Here is a 12515-nt window from a genome sequence, read left to right as displayed (position 1 = left end):
GATAAATCTTATATCAAATTCTGTACTTCGTTGTTTATATTTTTAAACAAATTTATTATTTTTTTTAAATAGAAAAAAATTAACTACATATTAAAATTACATTAAATAAATTTTTACCAAAAAATTTTTATGTTATTTTTAATAAAAATAATTAATTTCTTTGTCTATAAATATATAATATTTTATTTAATATAAAAATAGATTTAAAAATTTAAATGTTATTAATAACTCTGATGTAATAACAATAAGGCATTACAATTAATTTTTTAATAAAATTAAAACAAATTTTTTTTTCTTTTTTTATGTGTTTACTAAATTAATAAATAAAACAAATTAAAAAATAAATAAAATTAATAAAATCAGATTATAAATTAAATGGTAATAAAAAATCAACACCAAAAATATTTTATTATAGATATACACAATGTATATATTATAATATTCTATTATATATCGTTCACTTCCTTATATAGTATGAGAAAAATGTAAATAATTTTGGAAAACATTCACTGTATATCTACGTAATTAATATATACACACACAATATACAATTATTTATTCATTCAATTAAAAAATAATAAAATGGATTAAAGGTAGGCCCCTTTCGTAATGAAATATTTAGATTAAAAAATGCGATAATCTCTTTTGTTATAATTACACTACTCATTCATACATCAATTTTCAAAATATAAAGATTACATTTATTTTTAATTTATTAATTATCTCTCGGTTAATCAATTATTTCTTAACACTCAGAAATTTCTTCTACTGATAGCAACTAAGAGAAAGAACGAAATTTATGTAATATACCATACCTATTCATTTACGACATTGAAACAACAGGAGTTAAAAAAATATTACAATTTTATAGTAATAATAATAGTAATATAAGTAACAATAAAATAAAGTTGTAAAACAGTGTTGTTACATAATAGTTGTGCAATAGTACTACTAATAATATTACTAATTTTACAGTACTACTGACACTAAAGTTTCTTTCTTGTATTTAAAAGTATTCCCTTGAATGAATATTCACTGTGTTATAATACAGCGAACGTATTTAAATTTGCGAGGTCTTCTGCAATAATTATGCACTGGTCAATCGGTGGTAGCGATGAAGTTGCTGGTGGTTAGCTTATTTTTGCTCTTTTCGTTGTCGGCAAATGTAATTCGCTGCATGTAACATATAGTGCACTATGATCTGTAATCGCGATGCCACCGTTACATGCTACAGTACTGGCTCCAGCACTTTGTGCATCTTCAATTTGATAATCCATTAAACCTGGTGACTCACATTTCTGAAAAAAAAAAAAAAATCAAAGAAAGTCAAACATTTTATACCCCACAACCCTCCAATAAATGTAAATCCGAAAAAAGTTTTTGTTTATTTGGGATAAATGAAAGAACTACACCCCCCACTCTAACACTACTAAATTTTTACCCATGTTTCTTGATTTAACTGAGAAGGTTTTTGGATTATATTTTTTCCTCCAAAAAATATATATGTAGTAGTGAAGGTTTGCCAGTTGAAGGTAAAACTAATTAATGAATTTTGAACTGAGAGGGACATCAATATGTGAGCTGGGTTTCAACTGAACATCTAAAAACCAATTTCTAGATTTTTGTGTTAAATTTTTTTAGTTTTGTAACAAATGAGAAGAAATCAACCTGATTTTTGACGAATGTAATCTTCATGTCAAACTAATTTCTAGATTTTTGAAAACATTGTTGAATATCTCAACACTTCTTACTATGGTAAGAGATATTCAGTACGCAAATTAAATATTTGAAAACCATATTCAGGTTTTTTTCAGGAGTGTGAAAGAATATGGTGTGCTGTAGCTCAATCACCACAGCCACTGCCTCATTTACTGTATGTGTGACACCTGCGTCCAGTTACTTTACTCAAGACAAAAAATAAAAAGATTGACAATGTTAAAAGATTGTGGGATACGCAAGTAACCCTACAGCACAAGTGAAGCTGCGACTGACTGGGAGCTAGTCTTCCATCAAAACAGTAACAGAAAATCTAAACACCAATACAAAGTCAAATTCACAGGATATTGCATCATCAGTCTGTACAAAATTCCAAAATTGCGAGATATATATAGAGAGAGATATAGAGAGAGAGTGAGTGAGTGAGAGTGAGTGAGTGAGTGAGTGAGAATGAGAGAGAGAGAGAGAGAGAGAGAGAGTGAGAGAGAGAGAAGGTGTGAGAGAGAGAGAGAGAGTGAGAGACTGTTTTAACAGATGCCAAATTTCAAATGTAGATTCAAAAGTTCAAAATAAACTTTTTTAAAATAGTTTTTTCTTTAATAGAAAAGTATGACAACAGCAGGTAACTGCTGTGGGATCTGTTTTGAGGTTTAATGATTATTCTATTATAAATAGGCAAAAAAAACAATGAACATCAAAATTATAATTACCTCGCCCATTACAGCAATAGGTGTTTCTCCAGTAGCAAGTGCCACTTGATGTTCAATTAAATAAAACATATATTCATCATATAATAACCTAATTAAATGAAATGATCCAAAACTTGCTGCAGATCTTAAAGTTAAGTCTCTGATAACCATAGAACTGAAAACATACAAAATCACAAACATTTTTTCATTTAAATTACGCTAAATAAAGCATAAATATTCAATGCACATATTATGCAACTACAAAATGTACATAATGTACCATTAAACTATCAACAAATACTGATAGTTTGTTTTAAGATCAGCAGTCAAATTTACAAATGAATTTCATTTATGTACATACTGTCGGTTAAAACCACTTGTATCTATCATTGTAAGAAGATATTTATTAAATGTGTTAAAAGATATCAATTTAACATTGTATTATGATCTTACAATCTCATTGTATTATGAACATTTGAAAACTTAGTTTTTTTTTGTTTGTTATAGTGCTCTGAAAAAAAAATCTAAAAGATTCAGAACAAATATCTGTTCAGTCAAGAGAATGAAAAAGTATTACTATTACTATTAATTTATCAATATCTTTGTATGCCAGTTTATATAAAAATAAGAATGTCCCCATCAAATTCTGTTTGCAGATTTATAAAAAATATCCTTAGGAAAAATGGCAATTTCTCCTTTGTTCTCCCCATGTCCGCCATTTTGTTATTTTTATATAAAAATTTATTTCAAGTTCCGCTAGTTGAATCAATATTTGGTAAGCACCAAATATATTTTTTAAAACACTTTTAAATCACGACAAATACTTTTGCAAATTACAAAATGGTAATATGTGTTTTCAATATTAGTTTCAACAAAATTTATGTTTATTTATGTATCTGCTAAAATATTAAGCCTTTTATTTTGAACAAAATGACATTTTATTAATTGATGTGATTTTGTGTGCTTTCATGTCCTCCACTTTACGTTCAATTCGATTAAATATTGTTTTTATTTCTTGTTAATTCTAGTATTGCAAATTAGTATCAAATTAAGTAATAATTTTCTCACAATAGGATTAATATTAAATAATAAAACAATTAAAATTATTCAAAAGTGAAAAATTAATAACAGACTATTACTGTTGATCATGTTAATGTAATAATGAAGCTAAAGAATCCTCATGGTACCTTCCAAAGTAGCAATCACAAAGATTTTCCCTGACATAATTTTTAATTACCATTGAGTCCTGTCATTTTACCAAATTGTTTAAATGGAGAAAATTATCTTGCTCATTTAACCGAAAATATTCTACATTTTTTTGGAAGATCTATCACTACAATGAAGGGGAAATATGTGGTTTCACTTCTACCTGTGGGGCCATTTGAAACATATTACTGTTTTTATTCAACTAAACATTGAGGAACTTCAATAAAGGATCCAAAATGAGTTTAAAGAAATTAGGATTTCACTGAATTTTTGAACAGTTAAGAATTTCTCAGTTTGAGACGTACAATCTCTAATGGTGTACACACTTTGAAAACTTTTTTAACAAAATAAAAGGCTTACTATTTTAGCAAATAAACATTATGGAGTAATTATAAAGAGATATCCAACAATGTATATATTAAATGATATTGTTAATATGTAAATGGTATGGTATTGTATAGGAGTATTTTATACAAATATTTTATTATTATTTATTTATGGTATTAATCTAGTAATGTATGATTTTAATTTAATCAATGATGTAAGATTTCAGTTTATAGTTTATCTTTTTTTTTAAATATTAATTTTTTGGAACCAAAGATTGTTCTATATGAAATTCATATATATATTTTATATTTCATATGAAATATAAAAATATAAATATAAATATGCATATAAATAGAAAAATAAATTTAGACGTAAATATTAAAATAAAAACAACTGAAAAACAATTTTAATGTTAATATGAATTTATTTAAAATTACTTCATGTTCGTTATTTGTAACTGGTTCATACATATAACTAAAATATCATCCACATATCTGAACCGTAATAAAATTTTATGTACGTGATTTATGCCATAGACTTATTCTACTTTCACAATCTCCTGTAGATAAATTTCTGACATTACAGCAGATAAGGGAAATTCCCATGGGTTAAACATTTTCTTGTATATAACAGGTTCCATTAAATTCAAAATAATTATGCTTACATATATTTCTAATTTTTATTATAATAGTAAAGATTTTTGACCTTCACCAGTTTAACTATTATTGAGATTGGGTATATATTTGGGTACACGTTATATATCGAAGCTAATCATTTTAATAAGCTAATTAATTTTTAATTTATTTAAATTATTATATTTTTTTTTTACTTTTTTATTACTTATATCATTTTTTATTTTAATAAATTTTTATCTGCAAACATTCTTATTAAAATTATTTAAGTTGGCATATAAAGATATAAAATATACTGTGAAAACAGTTATTGGAATATTGTTTCAATCTCTTGACAGAACAAATTTTTGTTTTTAAAACTATCACTAAAGATTGTCTAACATTTTAAAGGTATTTATTTACATTTTCTATCTTAAACCACTAAACATTTTCACCCCAAGATAAAAAATATAAATACCTCACTTTTCATACCTTATAAATTCCACTCATAAAAATTTCAATTTCCTTCAATCATTTAAGAACCACTTCAGTTCATCATCATTAAACACTCCCCTCCCAGGTCTCGCTTGACTGTAAAGCAGATGAAACCACACTAACCATTTCAATTTTTGCACATGAGCTGAATGAAGAGTAGTATTGTCATGAAGAAAAATGAGCCCATCGCTTAAGTCTCACAGTAAAATTCAGCATTGATTGTTGTTCCTCAGGGCCTAAATTCAATATAAGCAACTCCCTCAGAATTGAAAAAGGCTGTCCAGCATAACCTGTGGGGATGTTTTTCACTTTTTTTGGCTGTGGCAAATTTTTGTGTTTCCATTCATATGATGCTCATTTAGTCTCATGAGTGTAATGAAGCACCCAAACTCTCATCCCCTATGATGATTGTTTCAAAAACTGATGGTCCTGTCCTGGAATATAGTTGAGAAACAGCAAAACAATGTGGCACTCATTGAGCATGCTCTTAAAGTAGCCAAGTTGATCATGAATAATTGCCAACACACTAACATAACTGATGTTAAATTCACTTGCAATCTCTCTAATTATAATGCACTGTTTACTCAAGTTAATTTCATTCGTGCACTCCGTGTTACCCATCGTGTTTGCAGTTGGACGCCCAGCATGCAGTTCATCACATTTGATCTTCAGCTTCTGAACTTTTGGTACCATTTTGTGATCAAAGGGCATGGACACTGCATTCTCACCATATACCTCAACAATTTGGCGATTAACAACAATTTGACTACTGGATGAACTTCTACACTGGATGAAACCTCTAGAGGACACACCATATATTGATGACACTACTGAATGTCATACCAGAATTGCTGCTGGGAGAGTATGAAGCAGACAACTAGTGCTGCCACCACAAGATATTAATATATTCCTTTCAGTTCCAAGAACATGACAAGGGTGTAACTTATTTTTTGATCCACCTCTCATATGTAGTCCTGTGGATCACATTTCTAGAAATGTTTATTTTGCATTATCAAAGGCATGTTAAAATTTTTGTGAGATGTTTATATAATTTTGTTTCCTATAAAGATTGTTATGGGTTTGTTTATTATTTCAATATTTATGTCAAGGTAAATTAATGCTGCAATTTATATAATGTTCACATAAAAATTAAAAATTTTTGTTATTAATTTTTTGTTTTTAATTATGTTATATTCATTATTTATATTTTCTCATATATAACAATTTTTTTTCCAGCTGTTTTATATACACTTCCAATAATATTGCTGAATCTTCAGTTTGGTTAGTTATTAGGCATTTATTCAAATGCATATTGTTTATATTAAATAAATAATCGTTTAAAATCAATTACAAACAAAAAACATATTAGCAAGAAATGAGGTAAAGGGGATTTTTATCAATGTTCTCAATATTAAAACTATGGAGACAATATGTAATCAACCTTAATTACACTGTAATATCCTCATTATAAAAAATAAACTTATTAAAATAATTTAATACACAAAACTATACCTGTAAAATGACCACTTTAATAGAAACTGTCTGGCCGCCTTTGTGAAATTCGGCTTACCCTGATATGGTTTTAAGACATTAGCAACAACAGTTTTTAACCATGTTGCCCATTCTTCGAGAGAATTCTGCTGTTGTAATGTTACTTTAAAATCAGTTTCCAATCTTTGTACAAGTTCACTATCACACTGGCATACCCATGATGCCTGTAACAAAACAGCATGCTTATTAATAATTTTTACACAAAAAAAAAGTATTTAAACAAAGACAGTTGACAGTTAGCTTTCAGTTTGAAAAAATAATCTTTTGAAGAAAATCTTGATTTTGATTCATTAATTCTCATGAGTGAATTCATTAAGCATGTATGAGTGCATCAAATTGATACTTTCTACTTTAGGAATCTTTAATATACTGATATTTCTTTTTCACTATAAAACTGCTGGAAGAGAGTTATGTCAATGATTCTTATACTGATGCCTATGTAAATAATTCTTTTACTAAGCAAGTTTTAAAACTCATCCTCTTTACACCATCATTTTTCATATTCTGTTTTAGATACGATTCTATTAGAAAAAGAGTATAATTATTCTTGAGATCAATGATTTGATTAATAGTATCTTTATGATTTTTCTAATAGGAAATTTCAATGTAGCAATAATATATATATTTATTACATTATACATACTGAGCTCCAATAATATAAAACCCAACCCTACTAATAAAAAATGATTTTAAAACAATAATAAAACTGGCTCAAAACAATGAAGACAACATGTTAATCCTAGCTAAATATTTCAGCAAACTCCTAAATTGTGAAGAACCAACAGAATTCCTAAAATTCAACGCCAACACCCCAATAACAATAAAGTCTACCAAGCACTGGGTGAAATTAAGAATTACAAAGCGGTGGAAGATCAGGAAATTTGAGGAAGGTTATGTGAAAAAATAGATCTGGAATCATGTAGAATCAGAAAAAATTGCTATTCATTAACAGCTTATTATCTGGATGAGACCAGACCCTGGAGCTGTCCAGACCAGATCTTGAGTCTCCACCTAACAAATAATGGATTACAACAGGAAAAGAAACAGATGTAATGATAACATGTGTAGATTTCAGGAAAGCTTATAACTGCCTCCACAGAGAATCTCTACTAACAATTTTGACACCTTGGCTACATACCAAATTAATCAACATGATAAAATTCAGAGGCAAGCTCTCTGTCTGTTTCGTCGACTTGACACTGCTAGCAAACTACATTGACAAAGCTAAATCACAGATATTAGAACTTCACAAAATTGCAAATAAAATTAGCCTCAAAATATTATTCAAAAATTCAGAAATTATGCCCCAAAAACCAACACAAAAGAAGTAAACTGTAATAAAATCAGAATACCAGATTTAAATACCCTAATAACTAACTCAAAACTAACCTAATAACCTAACTAAAGCTCAAAAAATTAACCTGGCACACTTAAATGGCATGGTTATAGATTGTTTATTCATCAAAGATGTTTTCAGTTACGCAAATATTACTTAATATTACAATACAGTCCATGTATTGTAAGAATAATTATTTTTACAAAAAATTTTACATATAGAATCCAACAAAAAGTTATATTTCTTGGTAAATATTTCAGTATTCGGGGCGAAATTATAATTTAATAACATTTACTGAAGTACAGTTAATCTCTTTACTATAAAAAAATTTGAGTATCAACACTGAATAATGCTTTTTTAAAAATATTTTTTTAAAGACATGCCTTTGTACTTTTTTTATAATGAACAACAAAGGTTCTGGCTGGACAACCATTGAGTACATGCTAAAGATGTAAAGTTACTGCATTCTTTCCATTTGTGTATTCGGTAAGGTAGGTTTGCCTACGTACCAGAAGTTTTGGAACACAGTACTTACCTGTACAAAAGCAAGACCAAGATTTTAGGATTTTTCAAGTTAAGTTTTGACCATAAATAAAATATTAAGTTATGACCGCCAGCTACCAGAGACTTTGCCAGACCATATTTTAAATGCTATGCAATTTTAATTTCATATTTACATTCAAAAGTTTTAATATAAAAATCATGTTTTAAACTAATTATAATTTTATAATTACCAATTACCAAGTTACTTACTTGTTCTTGTACATTATGAAAATCAACTCTATTGAGATCAGTTAACATCTGATTGATCTGTGTAGAGTTCTGTAACACAGCACGTGCAGCTTGTGCTAAATGATTTAATGAGGTATATCTGCGTAATGTTTGTGCAAAAGCACCTACTGCTGTTACCTGACAAAAAAATTGTAATTAACTAAAATCATATTGATAAAAAATTTCAAATAATGTACAATAATATAAACTAAATAAATATATGGAATAACCAACCTTAGGGTTTATCATATCAAAAATATTTAAAACAAAAATAAAGGGAAGATTGTTTATTTTCCTATGAAATTATTACTGGTCAGAAATACTTTCTGTACTAGAAAGTAATTACTAGAAGTAACTAGCAAGTAATTTATTTCTTGATAGTATATGGTACAATTATGTATATAATATATAAATATACATAATTATTATAATATACAATAAATATACATAATTATTATAATATACAATAAATATACATAATTATTATAATATACAATTATTAGGGGTAAGTTTTTATTAAAATTTGACAAAAATTAAAATTTTATCGATTCAGACAATTATCTGGCAAACTCAAAAGTTTCGTTATTAAAATAAATTTGAATGGATTTTTTTTAAAGAAAAATATTTCAACATATAATTCACTTAGAAATAATAAGATCTAATTTATAAATAAAAATCAGCATTTATAAGATTAAGTAATATTATGAATGTCTTATTGAATAATTTATTGCACAAAAATCCAATACATGCACACTACAAAACCTCAGTACAGGCCAATATGCGCTGTAACGAATAGTAGGTAATTTTTACTATATGGCAACATAGTTGCCATTACAGCAGGATGGTTAAGTTCCCTATATTATCTGCTGCAGCAATCTTATTAATTTTAACATCTTACAAACTGCAGTTTGTAAGATGACCTTGAATGTATACAAACATTATGCAATATGTTTTACATAAAACCTAATAAAAAAACAATTTCTCACCTTTACATTAACCATTTCCTGAGGACAACCAACCATAGCTGATGTCAGCCAAGATTCTAAGCCTTTAGCAAAATTTCTAATAGCTTGAGTTAAGGAACCTAAAATAAAAGAACAGTACATTATAAAGAGTTTCATTTATCAGTAGATATCGTTTGTTAATGATGAGAATTTTTAATGATGCTTTAACACTATTATTAAAAGTTTCCATTTCATTCCAACAGATTATCTACATCACACTCAAGTATAAAATATGGGTAAGAGAAAGAGAACATCTCATAAATAATACAATTATTATTTTTGTTACCAGCAGTACAAAGCATTATCTGCTTTGAGACCATATCCTCATATAAGCAAGCAAGTATTTGACTTATACATACATACCATAGAAAAAATATGATTAATCTCTTATAAAAGAAAAATCTGTACACTAGTTCCTTTATTTTTCTATTTTCCAAAACAATCTTCAAAACTGTAATCTTCAGTTTCTTTGTTTTATGTTAACTATCTATTCTTCAAATTTAGCAATGATTTAAAAAGGTCCAGAACTTATGTCTAGCAGCTTCAGAATTTCCATTACAAAATCCATAAAAATTATATTGGCATATTTCTCGTTAGAAAATTTAAACGATATTTTTACACTACAATATGATAGCACTACAATTCCTTTATCTGAATGGTAATTTATGACAGATTCAAACAAAATACTCACTTATATTGTAAACATTTTTTTTAATACTTAAGTAACATAAATTTCAAGTTATTTTTTTATGTAATTATTTTGTTCTTACCAGTGTTTTAATTATTTAATATATACAGCTAAAATATTGTTTTATAAATTTTGTATAATTTAAAATTATTTTCAGTAATTAGCATTTTTGTTTTTAAAAATAATGTTTATTAGGTGGAAAAAGAATAATATACAATTTTCTGTTTATAATTAAATTTTCTACTAGTTTTGCTACTAAATTTTCCACTTATTGTCATTTAACAAAGTTATTGTACTACAAACCTAACCTAACAAAATTGTTGACACTGAAGATTTTGTTTCTAGTTACAGTTATGAATATTTTTTTAATATCATTGCCATCAGTAGAACATTGTCCTGAAAGTTTCTCAGTTTCTTCCTGGGACAACCTGTGGTGTGTGTGTGTGTGAACAAAACTGGTTGTTTACATTTATAGTTTAACCAAAAATATTTTTTTTTTGGACTTATTGCAAGTTCTGTTTAGAAAAGGGAAAATACAGCCGCTACACAGGTTCTTACTCTTGTTTGGATTGTACATGGCATATAAGGTACACCACAATTTTTTTTTTTTAGTAAATTATTCAAATTTTTTAAATGCAGGTGTGATCAATCATCAGTTCAGTTTTTCTGACAGTCTTACAAATAATACACAGATTCCATATTTGTTGCACGTAGAACTTTATATATCATGATGATTTCTTGATACAATGATATAAATCACCATTTGCTTAATCTTTGTTTATAATATATTATTTGTTGCTAGAAAGGACCACTAGTTTGACTGCAATTTTAACTCTGGTGTAAAAGGCTTAAATCTACATTTCACTAACAGAGAGAATCAAATAGGAATAACACAACCTACAAAGGTTTGTGTTGAAACAAATCCTTGTTTCAAAGACGTTCCACAGCAATATAAGAGAGTCCTGCCAGGTTTGTTGCTCATATCATATTTCATAGAAACCACTATGAATTTCTGGTGGGCTTTTTTCAGACATGAAATTTCCATCTAGAAATGCAATCTAGATTGTATACACTTAATTCAAAATGGCATAACACTAAGTAGTAAGTAACACACTTGCAAATACCTTAAGTCTTCCAACTGTAACAATCAAAATTACATAGCAATATTATCTTTCAGTTTACTTTCACTGTTGTTAAAATAAAATATTACTTACTTGGTATGGGCCTGAGTACATCAGGTATAAGCACTTGGACTAGATTTTGATAAAATAGATAATCAACCCTGCGGACAAATTGCTGGATTGGCAGGCACTTACACAAAAGATACAGCTTTGTCCTGGAAAAAAAATTACATTCAAATGTCAAAGTTGGTTGCAAAATTTTGAGTATGAAACCAGCATTTACACACATCAAACCGTTTCAGGGTGTTTGCAACTCCTGAACATTGCTGAACATAATAATGAAGGAGATTAGGTACACTTCTGGCTTTCTGGGCAAGCCAGCTATGGTGACACACATAGATCATAGGACTCAGAAGATTTTTTTAGATGTTTAGACTTATCAATATTGTGAACTGGACTATTAATTTTAGAGTAAGAAATTAGCATTTACAGTTTATACACATCAATTTATTTTAGGATGTATGCAACTACTGAATGCAGTTCGCATGTTAAAAAGTTCCAGCTCAAAAATAAGTGTTATGTTAAGAGCGCAAAAATAATCTTTTACTATGCTTTTAATTCATTAAAAGCAGTTTAATAAGGTTATCATAAAATAATGATAACCATATGCTTCCTAGCTTACACTTGGCACTGTAGCTTCAATAAAATGTTTACATTACACTGCACAAAAACAATTTACAATTATTCAAGGAAATATCTTTCCAAACTATTTCAAGACCATAAGAATGAATTACTGAGTCTTACTATATTACTATTGCTCTTGCAATATTAGCAACATCATCAACACTTGCCCCTAAGTTATCACATGAAAGAAGACATATCCACTATACACACACACACACACACACACACACACACACACACACACACACACACACACACACACACAACACACACATGCACGCGCACGCTGTGTAAGAATGATTAGTCATGATTTTCT

General features: G+C 27.9%; 1 protein-coding gene across 1 annotated transcript in view; it reads right to left on the bottom strand.

Moving 5' to 3' along the window:
• Positions 1-377: 377 nt before the first annotated feature.
• The window catches only part of Rfx (regulatory transcription factor Rfx), a 61961-nt gene continuing 49823 nt past the window's right edge, over positions 378-12515 (bottom strand). The window contains exons 12-17 of the mRNA XM_075380184.1: positions 11609-11730; positions 9689-9786; positions 8685-8840; positions 6557-6759; positions 2427-2580; positions 378-1298 (exon numbers count right to left, since the gene is read on the bottom strand). Coding sequence (XP_075236299.1) covers positions 1131-1298; positions 2427-2580; positions 6557-6759; positions 8685-8840; positions 9689-9786; positions 11609-11730 — 901 coding nt within the window. The 3' untranslated portion in view covers positions 378-1130. The remainder of the gene's footprint in view (positions 1299-2426; positions 2581-6556; positions 6760-8684; positions 8841-9688; positions 9787-11608; positions 11731-12515) is intronic.

The sequence above is a fragment of the Lycorma delicatula genome, chromosome 12 (assembly GCF_047948215.1).
Source record: "Lycorma delicatula isolate Av1 chromosome 12, ASM4794821v1, whole genome shotgun sequence".
Lineage (NCBI taxonomy): Eukaryota > Metazoa > Arthropoda > Insecta > Hemiptera > Fulgoridae > Lycorma > Lycorma delicatula.
This window is presented reverse-complemented; position numbering and strand designations above follow the sequence as displayed.